This window comes from Nilaparvata lugens, chromosome 1 (genome assembly GCF_014356525.2).
Source record: "Nilaparvata lugens isolate BPH chromosome 1, ASM1435652v1, whole genome shotgun sequence".
Taxonomy (NCBI): Eukaryota; Metazoa; Arthropoda; class Insecta; order Hemiptera; family Delphacidae; genus Nilaparvata; species Nilaparvata lugens.
Window position 1 is genome coordinate 70,490,415 of NC_052504.1, and position 26,522 is coordinate 70,516,936.

Below are 26,522 nucleotides of genomic sequence, written 5' to 3' on the forward strand. Positions count from 1 at the left end.
ATGCAACTTTCAAACCACCCTCATCCCCTTAGCACATGAGTTGGGAATGGGGACTTTTGATATGTTCTCCTCCTAACTAGTCTCAACAAAGCTGCAAAGTCAAAAATTTTGTTTGAAAGATTCCCTCCAAATTCCTTTGTCAATTGGTCTATTGTTGCAAAAATTGAGATTTCACTCTCAATTAGTTAAAGATGCTACAAAAGGTGTAGGGAAATTCGTAAAAGCGTGAAATTATATGTAAAATTGAAGAGAATTTAATGCCTTATGAGCTCATAATCAGCATGGATTTTTTTAGTCGATTTTTAAAAAGTTATAAGAGCAGAAATAGAAAAAAATGGTGGCAAACGTGTTTTTTCCAAGAATGTCACACCATCAAGAGCGGATATCTCGAGAACTAGTGGAGATATGGAAAACGTTTTAGTATGAATATTGTGGGAAATTATGTAAGCTTTAATTTGTTATGTGACAGTCAAGTCCTTAGGATACATAGTTTTTGAGTTTTCTGCGAGAAACCAAAAAATGGTACCTTCAAACCACCACTACCCCCTTAGAACAGGGGGTAGGTGTGGGGCATTTGATATGTTTACCTCCTAACTACCCTAAACAGAACTGCGGGGTCAAAAATTGTCTTCCCAACTTTTCCCCCTATACACTTTTTTGAGCATTCATTGCCTGGACTACAAGCTGAAATCATGTGTCAGCGCGTGTGATAGCTACAAATAGCCCCAGCTGATGTTATGAATGAATGGAAAAACTGTATTAATAGTAACATGCAATGAATTAATTGTTAAACTGACTAAATGATAAATCATAACATTTTTTTTCTTACACGCATTCAATGTTATTCTTATATACTGGAGAACGACGAAGGAAAGAGTCAATTTCGTTGACCAACGAACTTGACTTGTAAAAAGGTTCGCTAACGCTCGTTTAATTAATTGCATGCACTGAAGCATGCAATATTGATAACTCGAAGTAGCATAGTATTTTCTTCTGACTTTTCTCTGCTTCCAACTCGGCAAGCTTTTGATGATAGTAGCATACTTGTTTAAAACAAATTATTAGCATTGTCGATACAACTCTAACAGTCATTACTCGTTTACACACCGATATCTCGCCGACACGACAGGACAGGACAGAATTTACTCTGATGGACTGTATTAGAGGAGGCTGTGGTATTTCATGTATTAACGTAGAATTGAGGGTTTGCGATGCAGCGCGATGGGGACAAATAAGCAAAGCTACCTATTCCTGAGCGGTAATCCAGCTGCTGCAGTGATAACGGCAATATTATTTGGTAGAATAAGTGATGGGGAGTGATAATAGCTTTGTTTTTCCTTGCAATAAATTGAAGCCAAGGCATTCTCTTTGAAATAGCCAGCCTTGCCCTAATATTGGCGATCACAGCCGATGAGAAGACTGAAGCCGAGTGTGTTATCCTTTGAAGTTATATTTTATAAATTTTGCCAAATATTTCCAAATTCATTGTTTTTTGAGTTTGTCTTATTTCACATAGCTATTTGGAAAATATGATTATCATGGAATTCTTATGTAAGATGACAGACTCTATTTTCATGACTTGTAAAATGAAGGTTTTTGACTTTTCGAACGTAATTTTTGAATTTAGAAAGTTGGTTGTCTACCAGGAGAGCTAGTGATCAATAATTGTAGTTCAGCATAGAACTACAATCAAGTTCAGCAAGTTCAGCATAGATGAAATTTAATATAGTGATGAGAGTCCACAACACTCCTTTCATGGAGGGCTGACAATTCATGCTGCTGGAGAAGAGGCCTGTCAGTGGCTCCACAACTTACTAGATTCCATTCGTATTTAACATAAATTAATTTATTAAAGTGTAAAATTATGTTTTTTCTAACTTTGGCCTATGAATGCATACATTATAAGAGGAACTTATTCTTCAGATCTCAAGTAATAAAATGACTTATCAAGTAATACGTGATGAAACAGAGAAAGACAACAAACTGAAAAACATCATTTAAAAAAATGAAAAATAGGTCAGAAGAAACAGACTATACTCTAGTCGATGATATTCTATTTCGTAAGGATCGAGTAGTCATACCGACCACTTTAAAGTCACAGATATTGAGTGAGATACATGAAACTCACCTTGGCTTTACCAAAATGAAACAGCTCGACGCTATGTATACTGGCATAACATTGACAAAGATATTGATTGACTAGTAAAAAGCTGCAAAGCCTGTGCGCAAATAAAGTCTAACCCGCCTAAGGTTGTAGTCCATCCTTGGGAATGTCCAAAAGAAAACTGGGATAGAATTCACGTAGATTACGCGGGACCATTCCAAAATACTTTTTTTCTAGTTTGCGTCGATGCAAAATCAAACTGGATAGAAGTTGAAATTTCAAAACATGCACCTACTAGTCATGCCCGGCTGCAGAGTCGTCACATAGAGTTAAAATCAGGCATTCAACTTATTTATGCCACTTTTCGTTGCACGGATGTCAGAGTAAACTACAGCTCCCATAAAACTAAAAACGTCCAATTCAACACATGATTTCGTTGCAGAGTCGTCAAAAAGAGCTTATTTATGTCTCTAATAACTAAAACCGGTAATTTAGCTATGGACCCGAAGTCGTGCTGTTAAATCCAATATCTACACTCGCCAAATGCATTTTAGAGGTTGTGACATAGCCTTTTTTGAAAGATGTTTATTAAAAACCATCTGTAATATTATCGCTAAATATGGTGAGAAATCTCGCCAAAAGCCAAGATTCGCCATATGGTTTATCAATTTTTATGTGAGGTCTTTTAGGTCTGTTCACAGTAATGTCGATCGAAACTTTCCCCGATGCTAAGACATTGGTTGGATAGAAGTATGTACAGAAATGTACGGAAAAAGTGAATAGAGCTGCAGTGTGACCTATGTGTGATACTAATTCGAGATATAGCTAAATGGGCTTCCGCAAACGACTTTGCAACGACCAATCATTTATGTGAATGATTTTAAACTATGTCTCACAAAGCTATGTTTGATTTTATTTAACGACTCTGCAACCGGGCATAAGTACAATAAATTTTCTCTATTCATGGATATCCAATCGTAATAGTGAGTGATAACCACTCTATTTTTCAGAGCGATCAGTTCCATACTTATTGCACTGATCGTGGAATATTCCAGAAATACATCGCCCCGGGCCATCCAGCTACAAATGGATTAGCAGAAAGGAATATTCAGACTCTAAAGAATAAACTGAAAACTCTTGATATTGATGGACACTCAACTTCTCTGCAAGTGAAACTTCAAGAGATCCTACTCCGTTATAGAGCCACGCCACTAGCATGTGGGAAAACTCCAGCCCAGTTATACCTAAACAGAAACATCTGAATCAGACTTGATGCTGTTTTCCTCACCAACTCAATGGAATAATGAAGTATATATTTTTTTATAAAATATTTAGGAAAAAGTTGCAATATTTTGCCAAGTAAAAGAGAATAACAACTGAAAGATATATTTTTCGAATAAAAGAAATGTATTCATGTCAGACTGTTGCAAAAGGTCTAGAAAATCTTATCAATTGGTTAGATAAATATTAATAATTTTTTTATGTGAATACACATGTTTTAGAAAAGGCGGTCTGACAGACCTCTCCGTAGTACTTGTGTTACAAGAATCATCCGTAGTAACTGAGGGTTGAGCCTACCAGCAACAAATCAGAATCTGTTCGCTCATTCAAGAAGGGGGAGAGTACAGGCAAGACTCTTTGTGCAAAATAAGTACATATGGGAACTTGGTACGGTGTCCAAATAATGTCTGGGTACACGCCATTACCTTATCAAACTTGACACTGGCAGAAGCATAAAGCGGCACATCAATCAGCTTAAGGTACTATGGTACCTTAACCCAAGGAATCGGTGAAATTTGGTCCACACCAGTCATATAAAGTGCCAAGATAACCGGAGCCACATCAAGTGATAGCTAAACCACCAGAAGGACTTCAAAACAATGTAGAGCGATCCCCACGACCAGTTCGGAATTGTCACCCTCCTACACGCTATAGGAATTATGTTCTTTATTAACTTTTCATAACGAGGTTTTCATTTAGGAGGGGAGACTGTGGTATCCCTGGTTACCTAGCAACATAATATTGATCTTGATTCAATATACAAATTGAGTTACTTCTTATCTATCATTGAAAGTGTAAACATTAAAAGTATTTTCTATTCAATTTATGACTTATTCAATCACAATATTCACCAAATAAAGTGAAGTGTCACGTGGGATACATTGACTTTTTGGCGGTACGAAGTTCGCCGGGCAAGCTAGTCATAAATAAATCAGATGATGGGCAGCTGCTATGAAATATTGTGTATTTGAAATAACAAAAGTGTGAATCCCCTTCATGGCTACTGTACCATTTACATTCGTTGCCTGACAACCCTTGAAAGAATATCTTGTTTTTGTTCAGGTAGTGATGATGATTAAGAGTGAAAACACTTCACTCACATGGGCTACTTTTTAAATAAATAAAAATATGAAAATAACCTAAGTTAGAGTCGAAACTAGTTGTAAAATTATTCATTGAAGATAACAAATTTGAAAATTTAACAAAAGATCCAACTCTTGAATATAATAAAAATATTAATAATATCATATTCAAATGTAAATCAATCTCCAGAGCAGAGCAATTCAAAATGAAGATGATGAATCCTTTATCTCCAATGTTTAGAGGCCAACCAAAAGTACATAAGGTTGGAATACCAATAAGGCCAGTAGTAAATTATTGTAATGCTCCTGCGTATAAAGTTTGCAAATATTTGAATAAAATACTACCTCAAAAGACAATAATGGAAGAAAACCATAGCATAAAAAACTCATATCATTTAGTTCAAAAAATTAAAGATATAAAAATTCCAACTGATGCTATTTTCCTATCATTTGATGTAACCAACATGTACACTAGTATTCCAACAGATGAAACAATCAGAATTCTGAAAAAAAATTGATAGATTCGCATTGACAACAGTATGTGTAGATCAAAATTATTTCAAATTCAATGAGAAAAATTACAAACAAAAAGGAAGGTTTGGCAATGGGCTCTCCTTTATCAGGTTATCTTGCTAACATATACATGAACAATTTGGAAAAATCTAAAATAATGAATGATAATAATCCCCTAAGGAAAAATATTATTTATTGGCACAGATTTGTTGATATAATATGTCTGTATAATAATGCAGATAAAACACATGAAGATTTTGAATCATATTTAAATTCAATATCACCTATAAAATTTACGATGGAAGCTCAAGAACATGAAATAAATTTTCTTGATTTAACGATTAGTATGAAAGATAACAAACATGATTTAAGCATTTATAGAAAACCTACACATACAGAATGTATAATTTCTAGAGATTCAAATCATCCTTGGCAACAAAAAATTTCAACTTTCAATTCAATGATATACAGGCTAATAAATTTTCCCATGTCAAAATATAATTACAGAAAAGAGAAGAAAATAATAAAATATATGGCAATAACAAATGGATATAATACCAAAACTATTGATAGAATGTTTTACAAACGAAAAGGAAAAGTAATACAGAATAGAACTCAAAATAATCAAGGAAATGTAGGAAATAAAGAATATATTTGTGTTCCATATAACACAATATTCAATAAATCTATAAGAAAAACCTTTACAAAAAATAAATTCATTTTAGGTTATAGGACAACAAACAATGCATTTGAACTGATAAAAAGAAATCAAATCTAAATGTACAGCAGGATAAGTTTAAAAAATCTGGAATCTATGAACTTGAATGTAGTGATTGCAACAAATTCTATATCGGACAAACGGGTAGAAATTTCAATATCAGGTTTCGAGAACATATCCAAGCACTAAAATCTAAAAATTATACACAAAAGTCGGCATTTGCTGAGCACTTGATAGGATTCAGGACATAATTTTACAGATATAAATTCCAATAAGAAAATACTAAATTATGGTAATAAAAGTGGAAAACTGAATTTCAAAGAAGAATTTCATATTTATAAAGCAGCAAAATTGAACAGAGATAAAATAATAAACTTAATCCAATTAGACACCAATAACCCCATTTTTGATAGAATCATGCAAATTTAAATCCACAATAATTTATAGTTTTAGTTCATAAAATCATATGAATACACTATCATATAATCAAAATAAGAATCTTCCAGCAGTATTTATTCATTTACTTTATATCACTTGAAAATGGCATCAATGTCCGAAACATGTTGTGATTAAATATTCAAAAAGGGTACTGAGATTTTTATTTTTCTTTCTATTTCTATAAAAAGTAGCCCTATACAGAAAATAGATAGTGAAAGGTTCATTCAAAATTCATCTTTATAACCTGAAGATGATGTGAGACATGGGGACTAGTTGTTTTAATTTGTGCTTTTAATCTGTTATTCTATATTTAAAATTTTGCAAAAAAGGGCACTATGATGCTATTCTATCAATAATAAATAAAAAATGAGTAGCCCTGAATACATTTCAAGTCACTTGATAATTGCATTATTGGTCGAAACATGTTGTGACGAAATAATTTTAAAAAGGGTACTCAGATTTCTATTTTTAGTTATATTTCAAGTGGAATAATTTAGCAAAAAATTATAGTGGTTTGATTCTATAAATTCTGTGAATTTTGTCACTTTTGTGTTTCTCGAAAGTTTTATCATCAAATTAACCTATTCAATTTCATATTGATAGCTTTATTCTGATGTAGAACTCTCAGATTAATTGTTTGGGGTGAAAGTTAATATGGATATAACCAATTTGGACTATTTGAGACAGAATTAGAGAATAGAAGAAGTTTTTGGCAATAGCCTTATTTCTTCTCTGATCTTTTCAGAAAATATCTGCTCCATTGAATGAAAATAAATGATAAAAAAGCTTACAACCTTTAAATCAATATTACCAGCATCTAATTCAAATCTATTCAATCCAGGCCCGGTAGCACAAAAGCCAGTTGAATTTCAACTGTGATCAATTTTACGAGAACCAATTAGAGTAGGCCTTTTTGATACGACAGAATCTTTGATTGGTTCTCGTGGAATTGATCACGATGAAAATTCAACCAGCTTTGGTGCAACCGGGCCCTATTCTCATAATTATCTATTGAATGTAAAAAGGAAAAACATTTGTTGTCAACATTGAGCAAAGGGTTGTAGTGAAAGAAGTCAGCCAACTGTTAGTGGGATAATTATGCAACCACTGATTGTAAAGCTGTGTTGGTTTTAAACTATTAGTTGAATGTTCATTGACTTCCTTAAAAATTATCTTGTATCATTATCAATTCTGTATATTTTCAAATGTGACTTGATGAGTAGCATACCAATCTTGCCTTCATTATGAAACTCTTCTTATGTTAAACTGTTAGTTTCCTTCTTCAAAATAAAAATTTTTAAATTGGATAATTGTGCACGTTCATCGATGTGTTGAGACGAGATGGTATACGTCTCCAAAGCAAATAAAACGTTACACAGAAAAAAAATGTTGGAACGAATATATTTTATCATTTTAAGTTATAATTTATCAACTCTGTGAGAACGTAATTTGATTCATTTGTAAGTTCAAGGCTCAGTCTGTTGACCGTTTTTCAATGATTCACAGGATGTTTGTTTATTTGAATGTGAAATGAATTTAATTAGTGGCTTCCTTTTTTTCTCATTTTAAAAGAAATGTCAAGCTGGATGGCCAGCAAGAACACATTGTCTGCAAGCATCATCACTGTTTGGGAGCTCCATCAAAAATACCTTACTGGTAATTATTTTCTTTGAAATTAATTCATTTTATTATGTAGTTTAGTTTATATAGCTCGAATAACATCCAAATAATCCTAGATGGTTTAACAGAGGTGAACGCCTCCCCCCCACTACCAAAAGCGGCCTAATAACGCACCTCCCACCAAATCTATCAACATTCAGCCCCCCACACCACCATGAGTCAGCACCCCGGCAAAAAATTTATTCTGAGATCCCCCTAAAAGTTTCAGAATCCATTATGTAGATAAATACCAAATAATGTATTTTTGATCAATCAGTGATAATTTCAGACAATGTGGCCTGGCATGTGTCATTCAATAATTTCTTGTCAGCCTGTCACTGGTTGTCAATGTTAGGATTCCACAATAAGGTAGCTGGGACTGGTCAGTGAGTATGTAATTACCCGTCACCTTGTTCTGAGATGCAGGCTGATTGACAATAATTTGAGTTTGACAAATTCCAGTATTGACAAATATTTGATAAGTCTCAAAGTTGTGACAACTATTATTCAAGCAAAACAGTGAGTAAATAGGTTTTGTTGTTATACCATAATCTATCATCAACTACTATTAACTACCATATCCACAATCCACCATACACCATCCACCATCTACCCTCCACCATCCACCATCCACCATCTACCCTCCACCATCCATCATCCACCATCCACTATCCACCATCTACCCTCCACCATCCACCATCAACCCTCCACCATCCACCATCCACCATCCACCATCAACCATCCACCATCCACCATCCACCATCCATCAGCCACCAGCTACCAGCTACCAGCTACCAGCTACCAGCTACCAGCTACCAGCTACCAGCTACCAGCTACCAGCTACCAGCTACCAGCTACCAGCTACCAGCTACCATCTACCATCTACCATCTATCCATCATCCATCATCCATCATCCACCATCTACCATCCAACATCCATCATCCATCATCCATCATCCATCATCCACCATCCAACATCCACCATCCACCATCCACCATCCACCATCGACTGTAATAAAATTCATACTCACTTTGTAACAACACTTCAAGATCACTCACTCACTCATTTGCTTGAATACTCATTGATTTCTCATGAAGCTACAATACTAAATTCACGATCGGTTGTGATAACCTTAGAACATTGAACATATTCCTTTTTCAAAAATACAATTATGTATATCCCAATTTTTGATAGAATCATGCAAATATAAATTTGAAAATTTGCAATCTTTGTTTGAAAAATCATATGAATGAATATACGAGCATAGGTCATGAACAAGAAGTAAGTGATATCGTTATTTAACTCTATTTATTTTATCAAGTCACATGAAAATGACATATCAATGTTTAGACATGTTGTAATTGAAAATTGTTAAAAGGGTACTAAGGTTTTTTTATTTTTATTTCTTCAATATTATTCATGTACTATGACTGCCTACCCATAGCTCACTGACAGGAAATTTTTGATCACTAAGTGATTTCTGATCAGCTGGAATGGGGATGATAATCAGAAATGTCAACATCCCATGGTGCGATAGTATTATAAGTCTCGTAATGCCTAATATCTTGATATTATGAGGAAACATGAGAAATTAATATTTTTTTGAAATTGTATGAATTCAGAGCTACTACTTGTATTTATAAAATAGAATTATAGTACCCTCTAAAATTAATAAAATAATAAAACAAGAATACAAATTGTAAACAAAAAATTTATTTTCATAACCTGACGGTGGTGTGATCACCGAAACTATTAGTTACATTACAATTTGTTTTATTATTTTATCAATTTGAAAGGGTACTATAGTTCTATTTTATGAAGAAATTAATCATTAATTGCTGAAGTTAGAGTGATTTCGTCAAAGAAGGGAGTGTAAAATTTTCCTGTTGCATAATAGTCCTATTCATCAGCTGTGCTAATAGTGAAGTTGTGTTTCTTTTCTGGCTCAAAATTTTGCAAAATTAGGCTACTCAAAAATTTCCAATTTGTAGAGATTTGAGTGAAATATTTTTATTTTTAATAAGTTTTTAAATATCAAAATTTAAAATTTTTAGTTTAGTCATTTTAGTTTTGAAGTGGAAATTGGACTTTTTGAAGTGAAAGTGGAATCTTAACCTTATTCTTTTTTGAAACTTTTGTTTGTAAAAATTTGGGAGAAGACAGTTTTGGGCTATGCCTGTTGTCTTCTCCCAATCATATTATATTTATTATAATTATGATTTGTAATTGTCATTGAGATAAATAAATATATTCCCTAGTTATAAAATTTGAAGGGAATGTAAAAGAAAATCAGGAAATCTGAATTTTATTGGCGGTGTAAGAAATTGCAAGAGTTTCAAATGCTGCTGGCAGTCATCCTCATCGGATTTAACGATAAGATCACTTGTCATTTCACTACTATCAATTTGATTTTCTAATGTGAAAAAGTGTTCTCTTACCATGTAATGGATATGATACATAGAAATCTGCATCAATATTAATATTTCCTTGACTCACTTGATAATGACATGAATTTGGAAACATGTCGTATGTAAACAATATAAAGAAGTACTTGGGTGTTTGTTACTTGATATTTGAGAGTAGCCCTAACAAAAAAAGGTAATACTCATTCATTACAATAGTTAACCAATAGTAGGCTGGCCACTGACATCCCTCTATTGGCAATTTGTTTTAATTGTGCGTGTGGTTCTTCAAATTTATTAAGATTTTTGAACACTTTCAATAATTTATTTCTGTATTTTAAGAAGAAATGGAACTACCAAGAATTGTACGGTTCAACTCTAAAATATTCAAGGCTCAAGATAGGAACACAAAAGAAAACATATAGTTCAATAAAAAATGTCTGGCCAAGAAAATAAAAAGAAATTAAAAGCAATGAAAACAGCTAAAAGAATATGGATTGAAGAGGAATTAAATTACTTATATTCAAAATTGACAGATTTGAAGAAAAATAATTCCAATTGGAGAATGAGATAAAATCAAAATTTCATGGTGAGTCAATTGAAGAGCTATCATTTATCATTAGAAATTGGATGAAACCTATAATAGAAGAAAAATACACAAACAAAGAAGATTGAATTGTTGGTGAAAAAACAAATAAGGAGTCCACATTCACAATTGCAACTGAATTCGGCAACAAAGAATATAAATCTCATGATAGAAAAAAAACTTTAACAGATATTACATTCACTAATAAAGAAAATTATATGCTATCCAAATCACTAGAATAAAACATAAATATGAATCATAAAAAGAATATCATGGAGCAGCAATTGTTAGAAATCGAAATATCAGTAAAATAAAAAAATGAATAAATTCAAGAAGAAATTAGATACAATCTGATTCATGATCTGGGCAAGAGAATAACATTAATATCAACAAAGGAATAATTTAAAAAATCAAATAATGACATGTAACTGATCAAATCAATCTCAAATATATTTATTTCTAATGTCTCTCTTATTCTCTATTCATATCAACTATTTCCAAATTCAAAATTAGTTTGTTTTCTTGTTATTGCGGTGTAAATAAAAAATTTCTTGTTTTGTCCTTTGTATCTCAATAAATGAATGTAAAAACTATTTCAACAAGAAATTTTTATTGAAAAGAAAAACTGTAAACACGAATCATTGCAGCACGGTTTGATGTACGAATATCCAAAGTTTCGGAACTCCTTGCTTTGCAGCATGGGAGATAAGAAAAACATAAATAAGACTGTTTCCACAAAAAAATCATGCTTGAAAGCACGGAAATTTGCACAAGTAGTGTGAATGTTGCTATTAGGTTACCTACTTTTGATGTAGAAAAGTCATTATCATTTCTTGTTTGAAACAGCATCCATGGTTGCATGGAACCATTGGTTCCCTCACCAATAGTGAGGGTAGCAAAGAGGTTGTCACTCTTTTATAATTGGAAATAGAAAAACTATTTTGTTATGATGACTGATGACAGCTGTGCAAGTTGTCAAAGGAACAGGATTAGAATAAGATGTTTGTGTAAATAAGTGTTGGTTAATTTAATGACTAGTTAGTGTAGCAAGCCCGTCTTTCTTCCTAGCACTTAGTACTCCGGGTCAGGTGTGGGGTACGAGCCCACGCTCCCAATCGGGAACCAGAGAATGAATCTGGTTGGAATGAAATTGATAACTCCTGCGGTGCCTTTACAGAATGCAAAGATAACCTGGTCAATCATGACATTTCAACTTGAAAATGATCTATGGTCCAAACTAGTTGTTAAAATATTCTAAAGTTTTTATAAAGGGTACTACAAGTTGTTTTATTGTTTTTATTAATTCGAATAAAGTAGCCCATATAAGTGAAGTGATTTTATGATGGATTGATTATAATGGAAAGTAGAATATTGTAGTCTATCGCAGCTTGCAAGCTTGTGGTATCAAAATGCCGTGGTTTGGCAAGAGGAGATAGTTTGGTGGCCTGGAATAAACAAAGACATCGCGAGAGAAGTAGTTGACTGCCATAATAATGCTTAGAAATAGGAAAAATCAAATTCTACCTCTCATGCCGTCCAAATTGACTGAGTTACCGTGGTTGGTAATATGTTGTGCTAATCCTGATATACTCACCTTCAACAAAAATAATTATTGGGTTGTTCCAAATTATTTTTCGCGTTATTTAGAAATTTTAGGATTGGTACATAAAATAACTTCAACTACAATGATTGCTTGCTTTAAGTTAAAGGTAATGAGTTCCTCATTACCTCCCGTGCGATAATGGAACACAGCTTTGCAATGAGGAGATGAAACGTCTATTTCCTTGAAACTATCAACTTTGAGATAATCACTAGAAGACAGGACAAATGTGAGGACATGGATGTAGGTCTTCTTTCATACAGAGCAGCAACTCTTGAAAATGGATATTCGCCTGAGGCACCGTGATTATTGCCATGAGTCATCTCAGACCCAAAACAGCAGAACAAGAAACTTCATGCAACAAAGACAGTATCAGAAAGGCGAGGAAGAATGGATTTGATAAGCAACATGGAGCCAGGGAACTCTCAGACATTAACCAGGGCTGCAAAGTTTGGATCCCTCATCCAAACGTGGAGGAATAATCGAGAGTAGAATAAAATCTCCCAGATCCTATCTCATCCAATTCGAAAACGGAGCACGATTAAGGAGAATCAGGGGACTTATCCTACCTCAAGTTTAAAAAGAAAGGATGTGTTATGCGGACTGATATGCCAGTTGTCATAGGAACAGGATTAAAATGGAATGTTTGTGTAAATTAGAGTGGGCTAAGTTCATCAGGTGGCGAGTTCATGTAGCAACCCTGTATTTCTCCCTAGCAATAAGTACAGTTATGTTTCTAAAATTTTATTCAGGTGGAAAGAAATTCTAGTATGTGATCAAAAAGCATGAACACTCAAAAACGAAAACCTTTCAAAACTGAAAAAAATACTCTAAGTAGAAATGTGTTGACAAATAATCTAAATACTAATCAATTTTATTCAAGAGATATTCGAATAATTTAAAAAGAATCCATCTATGAATAGAATATTATGCAAATATTAAAATTCAATTTTATAGCATACAGAAAGTTTTCTAGATTTTAATTGGAATTCCCTTCCGGTTGAAAAACTGAGAACAATAGCTTTAATATCAAAATGGGAAGGGAAAAGATTAAAAAATTCAATTTTCAAATTGGAAAAGTAATGCCCATAAGATAAGGCTTATTTGATTCCTCATCTTTCATCAAAATATTCACCCAGTGTGATTGTAGTATTTTTGTCTTTGTTGTCCAAGCACCTTGAAACTTCAATGATATTTACTTGAGAAATTTTCGGTCATTACAATGTCCTTGTACAGATTTTTAGATAAAATGTTATACCTTTAATTAAATTTCATTAATAGCAGATCTGTTAAAAAGTTCAATTCGGTTTATTCTAATATTAATATTAAGCAGTCTGGTTTGTGCTGCTCTCCAAACTATGGAATACCATGTTCGTAGAAAGATTGCAAAAGCTGTTGGTGGAAGATATCTTCAAGCCTGGAAGTGGAAACAATTGTCAGAATGGAGCTGAGGAGCATAACAAGGCCAATTCACAAGTAAGGGGAGTATGACTTGGACATCGCGCGGATCTTTTATCACTTCCTCGGCACTACTATCATATAAAAGATATGGTTCAATGCAGACAGAAAAGACCTGGCGCCACGTCTCTTCTCTTTGCATTCATTCATATTTTTTATAAGAGTGAAAAAAGTCCGCGCCACGCCTGTACCATACGCCATTCAGGTATGAATTGTTATTTTATTAATTATTATTATTCCTGTATTTTTCTCTTATTATTTCTGCTGCTTCCCTGAAAAAGGGAGATGTCATATGTTCTGTCATGTTGTTGTTAGTAACGGGTTGAGTAGCCAGAGTAGGTACGGAACTGTTTGTGTTCTAATACAATGTATACTGATTATAAGTAAATTACTTGGTAACTAACTTGATTCAGTTTCTTTAATTTTATCAAAGATTTAACATAAGAGCCATTTGGAGATATTGACATTGAAGTGAAAAAAGAAGCTTCCTATAGCAATATAGCATGTAAGTTTTGCTGGATTGGTAACAAATGATTACAGATAAAGTTAGTCATTGAAATGTCATAAAAATCGCTTGAGTTTGATGAAAGAGATTCTAGACTTGAGGATGAGACTCCAGAGACACCAATTAGACCTACTGTTCCAAACATACCGACCTCCAACTTATGGTCTTTATGGGTTATTGGTTTTCTTCATCAGTGAAGGCATCCATACTATTTCTGCAAATTTCAAGTCCAGGCCTAAGGCTAATAAAGTATTATCAAGTCTTTATATATCCTATACTTCTCCACTCTGTTGATTGAGCAAATACCAATTATAGTGAGATTGACTACATGGAGGATGAGAATGATTATTCTGAAAAATAGAAAACTTCTCAAAGGTACCTTAATTATCACTTTGGATGAATTTCCAAGAAACATTGTTGGAACAAGGAGAGAGTTGATGCCCAAAATGAGAGAAAGCAAGAGAGGAGGGAAATTTGCAATAATGGATTATCAATGATGAATCAATCATCAGAGATATGCTGGGTAGCAAAAAGCGAGAATTAAGCATATCATCACAGGCTGACAACATAAATACAACAAGTGGTTCTAGGTTGGGAAATGAAAAGATGAAAAATATTTTCAAGATTTCAAAATCATCTAGTTCACAAGTTGGATCAAGTAGCTAACAACTATCAAAACAGGGAGGATCAACTAGCTCACCGCAAACGAAATAGGAAAGACCAAGTAGCTCAGGAGAACCAAGAGACAAACGACCCTAGGAAAGGTTTGATAACGTGGGAAGCAGGATACCAACTAAAAGGAAGAAAGGAAATAAAACTAAGATCCAAAATTTGAATCTTCTTCTTCTTCTTAAGGTGGCTGTCCGTTTCGAACGTTGGCGATCATATTGGCTATGATGACTTTGTTAGTTGCGCTCCGGAACAATTGAATGGAGGTTTTTCCAAACCAGGCTCTCAGGTTGACCAGCCAGGATATTCTTCTTCGACCTGGGGCTCTCCTGCCTTCTATTTTGCCCTGCAGTATGGTCTGCAATAGCTCATATCTGCCCCTATTGCACATTATGTGGCCCAAGTATTGCAACTTCCTGAATTTTATGATGTTAACCAGTTCTGGGGCCATATTCATCAAAATTTGAATACCAATTATTTATCAAAACGACTGGTCATCAAGGAGAATCAAGACCAAAACTTCCCAGGTTTAATTATTGGAACACTCAGGTATAATATAAGAACACTTAGGTGGAGGAACTGGGAGAGGTTTATGTCCAATAGACCACCAGGTTTTCATAAACATAGGTATATCTGATAATGACATCATGGCCAAAACATGTCGTAAATGAACAATTCGAAATAAGGTACCTAACTTACTTGGATTTTTATTTTTTATTTCTTTTGAAATAGTTCTTAAACTGGAGATCTAAGAACTCGAGAGTGATAAAGTGGAGAAAATAATCTCATAGATGATTGAACATCCCAATATCATCAACTGAGCTCCAAGCTGAACCAAATCATAATGAAATAAATAGAAAGAAGATGAAGTAATAATTCCAGCAAGTGTTTTTATGAGAATAAATAGTTAAGAAATAAACTTGATACGGAATATCTCAGATGAGCCTCATTGCAAAGGTGGCGCCCAACGGATAAAAAAACCTGAAAAACCTTCAAAAAATATGAAAAGAATGAGTAGGATACTACGAAGTGACAAACAAATTATGGATATGCCTAACACGAACTTAAACAATAATAAATTCTAATTGCAAAATGGAAGAGAACACCGAAGTGAATTTTGGAAGTAACAAAATGGTGGAACCAAATGAAATTAATTGTATAAACTATGAAAACAACGATGGAAGTGAATCGAACAATGCAACAATTCAACTTTGGAAACTTTGATGATTATGTTGTGTAAGTTGGACAACAAATTCGCAGAAATGGCAAATGAAAATTCAATCATGATGGATGATAAATTCAATAAATTGGACAACAAATTCATGGAATTGGATAATAAACTCTCAAACAAAATGGACAACAAATTCGCAAAAATTGCAGGTAATATAAAACAAATTGAAGAAGATATCAATAAATCTAAGGAAGAGATAAGGAAGGAAATAAGTGACAAAATTCAAGAGCAAAACAAGAGAATAGAAGATATCGGATTCAATTGACCGAACGCAGTAAGGTCTATGTTTTAACTCTGATTTTCATTTGTCTCTATTAATGTATGAGACTATTTTATTTGTCTCTGTAATGCATCTATGGCCGAACGCATTGATAGAATAGAATTGAGCTATGAGATTTAGCAGGAATATTCCTTTTTTAACTGCGCCTCCATTGTATACACAAGGTTTTTTGAAATTTTGCATTTCAAGGATAATGAAAGGAAAAGGAATTTCCTCCATACTCTGATATCTCTATTCTGGTGAATTATATTGAATCTAATTGATTCTTTTTCTAATGGGAAGGTAGTTATGTTATGAATATTATAATATGATTTCAATACAAGATGTTTGCGCATCAATATGATAAGTAAGCGCGTGTCAAACAGTTTCAAAGTTATTTCAATTGTTTTATCAGAGATACTTACTACAAATAAGTTGGGCATAATAGCTCCAAAACAGTTTAAAATATCAATGTGTAGCTTTCGCCATGCATTTTGTCTTGAAATTTTGCATCAAAATCATGTAGAACGAGAAAACATTTTCATTTGAAAAATGACTTGGATTCGAGAAGGCGGATCCATCAAGATGGAGGAACATCTGTTTGCATTATAATGTTAGTATGCAATGGGTCTTGTAAGACCTGGCAATGCATTGTCATTTGTGATAAAGAATCAATCAATCAATGAAAAACAAATTATCAATGTTACAGTTGAGTAGATCGTTATTTTTACAACCTTCAATGTTAACTTTACGCATCTCCCTACCACTGTTGCAGCAGTTTTAGTGTTGAGAGGGGAATTTTCTTTTTAGCAACAATAAATCAGTTGACAATGAAATTTGGAGAGAATCTTTGGAACACATTCTTTGAATTTCCTTTTGTTGATACTAGTTTGGAGGTAAGCATATCAAAAATCCCAGCCCCTACATCATGTGCTGAAGGGATGAGGGATGCTTATATCTTAGAAACAATGCTCAAACTGATGCTCAATATTGGGGTAGAGCTTCGCTCCAAAGTACAAAGGCTTAGGGATGAGAATTTGGAAGGGAATTAACATGTAATTCAATCAAATTTTCATATTTAATGACAACTTTAGTATCTGCTTGTGAATTTCCGATTTCATTTTAGGTTTGTTCTGTTTCATGTGAAGACATCATGATTTATGTTTTATAGGAAATAAGAGCAGCTGATGAAATATTACGTTTTTTCATACTATTTTGTTCCTAGCTTATTTTGAAATAAGAAAATATCAGTCTCTTTAGTTGCGTAAAATCGAAGAGCATCTGTGGAGCCAATACAACAGAAACTGGAGACGTAAGTCTCACTTCTATCACATTACTAAGAACATCACATTCAACTTCTGCATATTTTGAAAGATCAATTTTTAATCATAACCCTATTTTGGACTTTTAAAATGTTATCTAAATTTAGGAGAGAAATAGTACAAGGAGTATCCTTAGTTTTCTCCCCAATCAGTGCTTCTTTGTGAAAAATATAAATAAATAAATTTACTTTGCTATCATCCGGTTACTTTCTGTACCTATTTCTCAAGCTATTTCTTGAAATTCATGCAATGTTTTTGAATAACCTCGCCAAATTAGGTAACTCATCAACTGTTATAATAATGTTTTTCTCTCGCTAACCTTTTCTTGTTTTTAAACAGACTATGAAAAACTCACTTTCTATCAGCTGCTACTTAAAATGACGAATAAATATTTTTTTAAATGATTTCTAGCGAGATTCCTCAGAACTCTTCTAAAAGAATATTTTTATCACGAACATACTAAATTCCAAATTTCATCAAAATCCTTAGAGCTGTTTTCGAGATCCGTCCGACATACAAACAGAAATTGCTCACTAGAATAGGAATACGCTTTCCATACGGAAAGTCTGTTGCGGTTAAATTCAAAGTCTCACGCATGTTGTCTTATTAGGTGTAACTGGTGTATAGGATTTTCTAATTGGAGCATCTCAACATGAATGTAAAATATGAAGCATAAATTAATAGACAATAAAATCAAGAAAAGTCCGAACCCAAACTCCCTCCACATTCCTCCACAAGCGTCTTCTGTCGGCATCCCCAATTCTTCATTTTCAGTATCTGTGAATAATAAACAATTGAATAGAAACTCTATTTAGCCCTTCTTTTGATATGAGAATGAATCTAGAATAAGTAAAGGAAAGATTTTGTATGACGCATCATCTTATCTGAACTTTTGAACTTTAAATTTTGCATTACTATTCCGAATTTAATGAAGATAGTTGAAACCCCACTATATTTTTCAGGGTAGACTAAAATCAATGTTAGTTCTTATTTCAATGATGAAAATAAATCCATTCAATTGGTCCTACACATAACAGAAAAATCCAATGGAATAATCTTCGTCCGGTGCCAATGTGCGTAACTCTGACTCTAGAGGTCTCCAGACTCTCCAGATCGATCCCAGCCGCAATTAATTCTTTTTTGCTTTTCATTTTCCACTTTGATGAAGATTATATGTTTTTTGTAACTCTTCATTCTTACCCATTGCGGAGCCTGGGTTATACAGCTCTTTACCATTATTGAGGTTGAATTATACTGTTATTTTGACTTTTGGAATTGAAGTGGTGGGGCTTCAAGACTGAATCTCGGGGGAGCCATATAATATAAAATTTCTATTCAGAAGTATCAGTGTAATCTAGAGGATACAAGTTTTACTGTCACTGGGTCACCCTTGTTATCATTTTGCGATGAGTTACGGTTATGCCCAAGTGAGCCTTAGATTGTGGTGTATAATGAAAGGAATGTTGGAAGATCAGTGGACCACAGTTTCTGGTAGGTTTCAAACTACCGGGAAGTGATCTTGAAGCACATAACTGTTTGCAGAACTGGGTAATAACTAACAGCGTAACAGAAGGAGAAGGCCTATGTCTCCTCTGAGAATGTCTTCAGCTGGAGAACCGGTAGCAACGTTAGTCTTAATTTTTGTCACAATTCTAGCCCTGCTGCTGCTAGTGCTAGTACCAACACGTTTTGTATATTGATATATAAAGAGAGCTTAACAGATTTCATCTATTTTTTCATACGTTTTGTATGTAATTGAGTATTTTTTTAAAGGTTGCGTTTGTCTATTGAAGACTCATTTCACATCTTTCTCTTCAAAATTACATTTTTCACAAGTTCTGTGAAAAATATTTTGTGTTTATTGTACATTTAACATGGTAAATCTGCTTCAAACCTTAAAGTAACTTGTTTTTCGGGAACCAAGTTTCGCGCATTTTGTCACATATCTTAAAAATTACTGTAGGTACAGGTCTGGAAACGATTTTATTCAATTTTCCAGTTCATTTTACATGAAGTACGCTAAATTATACATCTTAATCAACAGCCAACAAATACCCGTAGGGCTTCGTTTCAGCAGGGGAACTGAGATTCAGACGAAATCTTTCACCCTGTTTAACTTGGTAACTAAGCATTTTCGGACCTATGTTAATTCTTCTTTTGATGTGAGGAATGGGCGCCCTGACTCATGGGCACCTTTTTTCAGAACACCCGGTATATTTCATTCTTGATATTTACAATAAAATCCTTTCATTTCAAGTGAAATTTCATTTTATTTTTCTTTACCTAATTTTCAATTTTTCATGGGATGAATGGAATTTTGCCACAAAAACAAATGTTATTATCTGAGATATGAGTATATCTCATATCTTATTTGCTATCCTCTGAGTATTTCTATTTGTTTTATTAGGAGTATTACACCTCAATCGGGCTTATGCCTAGGGTTTTCCACTTTTATTTCACATTTTTATATTTTTCCCCCTTATTTTGTATTATGTTCGTTTGTGAAATAAATGAATTGATTGATTGATATTATCGGAGGTGGCTTAGCCTAACATGCAGTCTCTCTTTTAATTGAATTGAATCAGTAGCCTATAAGTACTCACTTCCAGTCACGCAGTTGGGCAGGGCCATGGCCATCTGTAGTGTTGATACCATAGTCTTCTACGATTTAGTGGACCATGGCAAGGCTCGTGCTGGCTGAGGTCGCCAACTCCGGACTCTTCAATCATACAAGCATGGTTCTGTCATCTTCTCTCACCATTTTCAAAAGCTGAAATACATAAAGAAATAAAAATTAATATATCAAGGTTATTCAATTATCCGGAAATATTTATATTATTTTTATTTTTGAATTACTGGCGTTTCTCGTTGCTAATGTCGTCATATAGAGAATCGTGGAGAATTATGTAGAATTATGGAGGTTGCAATTCGTGCATCATTTGAACTACAGTATACTATTTTATGCTATTAATTACTATCCATTGATATAATTATTGTAGAGTGCTACAAAATATACTCGCTCGATATTTTCAAGTAAAAAGAGGCTTACTTCAAGACATGTATGAGAGTATGTTTTTGAATGTAATGAAATAGTTCACACCAATGACGAATGCATGACTCTTCATTATTCCAGTTCAAGCGAGTATAAATAAAACAATTTGCTAGATCAGCAGAATAATTATCATGCAATGATCTGCAGAAGTTTGAAGGCGAAGTGAATTGAATCCTACAAAATAATTTCTCACAGGATTCAATCATGAAGCTTTAATATAATAATATTTCAACATTTGAATGAGCTATCAAGGGTTAAATTAACTATCAAAAATTAATAAATAATTGTGACTTATTAGTAGAATCAAGTACAATCAATATTGAGTTCAGAAGATTAGTTTTCACTAGATTGTTCAATTTCAGTAATTTTTCTTGAAATAATATTTGTACATCTTGTACATCGAAGAACCTAATTTAAATCTTTTAATTCCTATTCCTACCAATGAGCAGTCATTAAATTTTTAATGTAAGAATAATTTGTTGGCTGGCGTGCTCTCAAGTTTGTTGAGAGATGTGTTCGATGGAACTCGAGACCGTACCAGTTCGTAACTAATCATACTTTTCTAACAATAAAACTTCATATCGGTAATGAAATGAGAGTTGGAAAATTATCTTCCTCATTCTTGATCCTAATGAAAATTCATTTCAATAGAGTTTTTGAAATATAGAATGAGTTCAAATAGAAAATAATCCACGCAAGTGGTACAAGCCTATTACCACTAATTCATCTTCAGAAATTTGCCCATCTCTCATGGAGCTGAAATTCAATACTTTAGGTGGATCAATGCTAAGAGTTTAAGGCCCAGAGTAGAACTAAGGTTTAAGGCTGAGAACTGGTGTCTAGAAATTTCTACTTACTTGTGTATTCAAGTATTTGATTGACCAATGGTTGCCTAGACAACACGGGTTCACCAAGGGAATATCCCCAATCGTTGGTGTCGTTAGGCTTTGTTAGCTTCTTCATTCCGGCAACCATCTTATCCTCGGCGTCCCCATGCGTCTTCTGCCTTTTGGCTTCGCAAGCATGTTTTGAGGTAGCAGTCCAAGACTTTTCGACGCTCGTCAGTAATAGTGTAGTCGCCAGATCGCTGCGCAGTATCTTTGGTAATGGAGCCTCCATTGTTCCATCCCACTGCGCCCAAACACACTGAGGTTTCCTCAATTTCAACATTCCACCTTCTCGTACCTTGAAATGAGGAGATTAATCAACTCGAGGAATCATTATACAGATAAAGCCTTATACAGATAAAGTCTAAACCACTGAAAATCGCTTGACGATGACGGAAGCGAGATAATTTTCAGATGTGTTTCAATGGATGCTATCGTCGCCATCGCCATCATGCGATTCCAAGTGCTGTGCGCCCGCAAGGCTCAAGTCAAAAAAAGCGTTGAAGATCAATGAGAAAAAGTTTTTTCAAGCCATCAGGCTAAAGATATATCAATAACTCATGAATTATTAATAAAGCGGATCAATAAATGAAAATATTATTAATTTACTTAAATCATTTAATGTACTTTCACTTTAGTCATTGTTGGTAATTTGGCAAGTGTTACGTTTATTTTGAGCTGAATAGAACACTATTATGATCATGATTGATGAGGTTTATAGAACTGAGCATCGTATTTTGAAAAACAAACTTTGGTAGGCTAACCCACAAATTTAAGTGTTAGTAAACACTTATGGTAGGCTAACATATTTTCAAAACTCTTCAAAATAAAATCAGAAATACTTTCTCATATTTTTGCTTGATCTATTGCTATGTTGATATGTGATAATATATGTGTATAATGTTGATATCTTTGAAATGGTTTGAAACTAAATAATCGATTTTTGTTTCTACCATTTTAATTAGTCATAAAATTGTATTCCAATTATAAATTGAATAACCAACTTTCTTTTGAGAAAAATTTTAGTATGTATTGCCACTCTTGCCAGCTAAAAAAAATCGTATGAACTATTATAACAAAATTATGTTCAACAATTTCAAATTATCTACAACAATATTGTATAACAATAATTATAGTTGAGGTGCAGAAAAAATTTAAATCCACAACATCAATACCTTTACTTAATACATTTTTTGATCGTTTTGTGAAATGTCACTTATCAAGATAGAAATGAGTTTTTCCCTTCCTCTCATCATTACCGCTAAAGTCAAAGGCAAATTACTGTTCACACCGTTTCTATTCAATGAAAAGTTGAAACGGAATTTGGTAACAAGTTTAAAATAAATAGAGGAGATTGGAAGGAATAATCACAATTCATTTGCATTGGGATTTCTAAAGTTTGCTGAAATGATAATGAAAATGAATAAAACATATATCGATATTATCAAATTTTCCAACGCAAAATTAAGTTACTCAGGCTTCTTAATTTCTTTGCGTCTCCTAAATGAATAACATACTAATGATATTTTACTCATTATGATCATTTGCCATTATACAGTCAACATTATTGTAATTGTAATTGCATTACTAAAAAACAAAACTCAATAACATATTTCCATATTATTCATTATTCCTAGTACTATGCATTTTCTCAATTATTATGAACTTGGGTTATGAATTTGAATTATGGATTTAAATTTGAATTATGAATTTGAATCATGAATTTAAATTATGAATTTGAACTATGAATTTCAACTATAATTTGAATTATGAGTTAATAAGTTGATACACTCACCTTTAAATTAAATGTCTACCTGTACTGATTCAATCTGTAACCGATTTGCAAACGGAATGAATTTGAAATAAACATTTCCATTTCGTTCGACCACAATAAGATTATTCTTCTTATTCTTTGAGTAGTATTGTTTCATTATAGTACTCCCACGATATAAAAAAAACATAAAATTTAGCAAAACCATAGCATAGCCAACTCTATTCATGACCTAATTTATTATAATTCTATTTTGATAAGATGCTAATTTAAAAAAAAATCTATTTTTTGTTCAATAATTTGAAATAAAATTTCAATTTTGATCAAAAAAATTGTTTTAATGGATACATTACATATTATAATTTTTCATAATGCATGCATGCACACATTTTCATCAGCTGAAAAAATAGTTGCCTTCAGTAGAGACGGCCATAATTCAATTCTGTCATTCATAACAATCATGATAATTTTATTATTATAGTAAGTCAACTCTACAATACCAATATTATTTTCTTTATTATTTATATTCTGTGGTGTAAATTATTATTACAGGTGCAGTGGATGTAAGGAATATCATTATTTCAAATTGATCATAAAATAATTTAGGTCTATGATAAAAAATAACAATTAGCAAATTTTTGCCGAACATATGATTTCGCAATCAATTTTCAGTCTCACGAGAAAAATCCAAATGGGGAACAGCCTTCAACGCTCAAGTGAGCATTTTATCAACTACAATGGCAAAATCCCTAATTCTAAAATTCAATGATTTTGATGAAACTTTAGTGCTGAATCCTCTGATGTAAACAAACGAACAAACTTTTAATCTCTTTTAATTTATCCAAAACTTCCATTAGCGTAGATGTTATGGAATAATCCAATGTACTATCATGTAGCATTAAGAAAGCGTACAATTTACTATCGTAGTAACATGATGACGTATTCAAAACTCGACTTGGAGCTTTGATAGATTTTATGCTGACTGCCTGTCGCTCATAGTTGAAACGTGGAATATTGCATTATTTGGTGGCGAGATAGGCTCGGTTCCAACTTGAAGTCAATTATTAATCTCATATATATATATATATATATATATGTGTGTGTGTGTGTGTGTGTGTTGTGTGTGTGTGTGTGTGTGTGTGTGATTTGTTCCTTGTTTTTCATCTCTCCCACTCTCCAATCCAAGGCATCCCATTACCACGAGAGTGTGTCTTGGAGTGGTTTTTCTGTGTACAGCCTGGATGGAACCTTACATTCTCCTTCGAGTAAACTCCAATTCAGTATCTAATCTATATCTCTTTCTTATCTCATATTGGAATATTTTCTCTCAGAACAATAATACTCTTAAAGAATGAACATTATTCACTCTTGCATGATTATATAGAATCTTGGTTTCAAGGAGAATTGTAATAAGAGGCTTATTGACACGTCTTTTCATAAAAATTCTCAATTTAACGATCATTTGATAATAATTCTTGCTATGATCACACAGGGATGGTCTTAGAAAAAAAAACTCATCTCATATTTAATTCATCATGGCCATAAAATCATCATTCAAAGATTCAACTACCGTCTATTCGATTCATGTTTTTCAATGGGGATTTTTTTATAAGAGGTGAGATCCTGCACCGAACAGCCTACACAATACAAAATTGGACAAATTTGAAACGTTCCTAGTCAAGAATACTTCAATGTTTTAATAGTCCACATTTATTTTTTTCAATTATCAGGCTATTCTAATTATTGATTGATCATTTGAATGTTCGGATGTTCATGCTAATGCCATGATGTATGCCGATTACATTTTTATTTGTTGCAAAATTGATTATAAAATCATTTCACTGCAGTGCTGTAAAATCATATTTAGGGGATCACTTAAATTATAGCGTTTAGTTGATCGGCTGAAGTAGTCCATGAAAATAGAACTGGAGAGAACTAGCAAGACTTATCAATAGAATGTCATGTCATGTTGAATGATTGAACGATCCCGTCAATCACTGTCCAAACGTTATTTACCTACTCGTTTTTATCACAGTACTTCAACTTCAGGAACGGCTTATTGTTTGTTATCCAACATTATTTCTGCCTATGAAGTTTTTGAAAAGTCAATTAAGCTTTTATCACTTTACAAGATTACTAGGTTCTATTCAATAAGTCATTATTATGGAATGATTATCATATTTTTTATTAATCATTTACCTGTATCGATGTTATATAATTTAATCTTGATTAAATTAAATGAATTATTGAACAAAGAATCCTCTAAGCATTATGTCTCCTTTTGATGATGATTTTCATCATCAATCAATCATTACTTTCATAGCCAACACTCAGGTCCATAACTCGTGCTAGCATCGACTCACATAGTTTGGGTTTTGTTGGAGAATGGTAGCAAATGTGATGTTCTGTGGTTAATCATTTAAGATCTTGAGTTTCATTAACGAAACTTATCTTGATTTAACAGTTTTTCCAAAACCTCAGTTTTCGAGGATGATCGTTTTTCAGTCAAAAAGTTGAAATTCAATGCTAACACATTTTCTATCTACAGTTCAGTGAGATAGCAGCCTGGGAATGTGGAATATATACATTCTAAATAGAAAAAGATAGATAAAAATATATTCTAGATACATTGATTGTATATTCAAGAATATGAAAGCAATCATGTGACGATGTTGGATCATATCAGTTTCTCTTTGGTGAAAACTTTGAGGTACTTCACTCATCATTTCAGAACTTCATCAGTCAGAACTTCCAATTGGTTGACGGTGAAGTTGTCTTAATTGTTAATAAAGTATATTTTGTGTATGAATAAACTTGTTAAAAATAATTTAATTCGATTTCCTGCTTTCACTTCAAAGTGACTGATGCTTCCTGATTAATAATGTTCTATGGTACATGTCGTGACTTGCATTGGCTGTTGAATTTCCAACACCTTCACGTTTATGTACACCAATACTTGTGTGTGACAGAGATCAAGGCAAGATG

At 33.1% G+C, this 26,522-nt stretch overlaps 1 protein-coding gene across 5 annotated transcripts in view; it reads right to left on the reverse strand.

Annotated features, from left to right (window-relative positions):
- Window positions 1-23,680, reverse strand: part of LOC120354476 — a 47,057-nt gene extending 23,377 nt beyond the window's left edge. Inside the window, exons 1-4 of one of the 5 annotated variants that reach the window (XM_039441715.1) lie at window positions 23,562-23,634; window positions 21,737-22,064; window positions 20,431-20,597; window positions 18,538-18,604 (exon numbers count right to left, since the gene is read on the reverse strand). In XM_039441715.1, the coding sequence (XP_039297649.1) occupies window positions 18,538-18,604; window positions 20,431-20,482 (119 nt within the window). In that variant the 5' untranslated portion in view covers window positions 20,483-20,597; window positions 21,737-22,064; window positions 23,562-23,634. Of the gene's footprint in view, window positions 1-17,965; window positions 18,605-19,791; window positions 20,598-21,736; window positions 22,065-23,561 lie in introns of those variants that run through there. The other 4 variants (XR_005573055.1, XM_039441707.1, XM_039441719.1 and 1 more) reach the window with 4 other exon arrangements.
- Window positions 23,681-26,522: the final 2,842 nt, after the last annotated feature.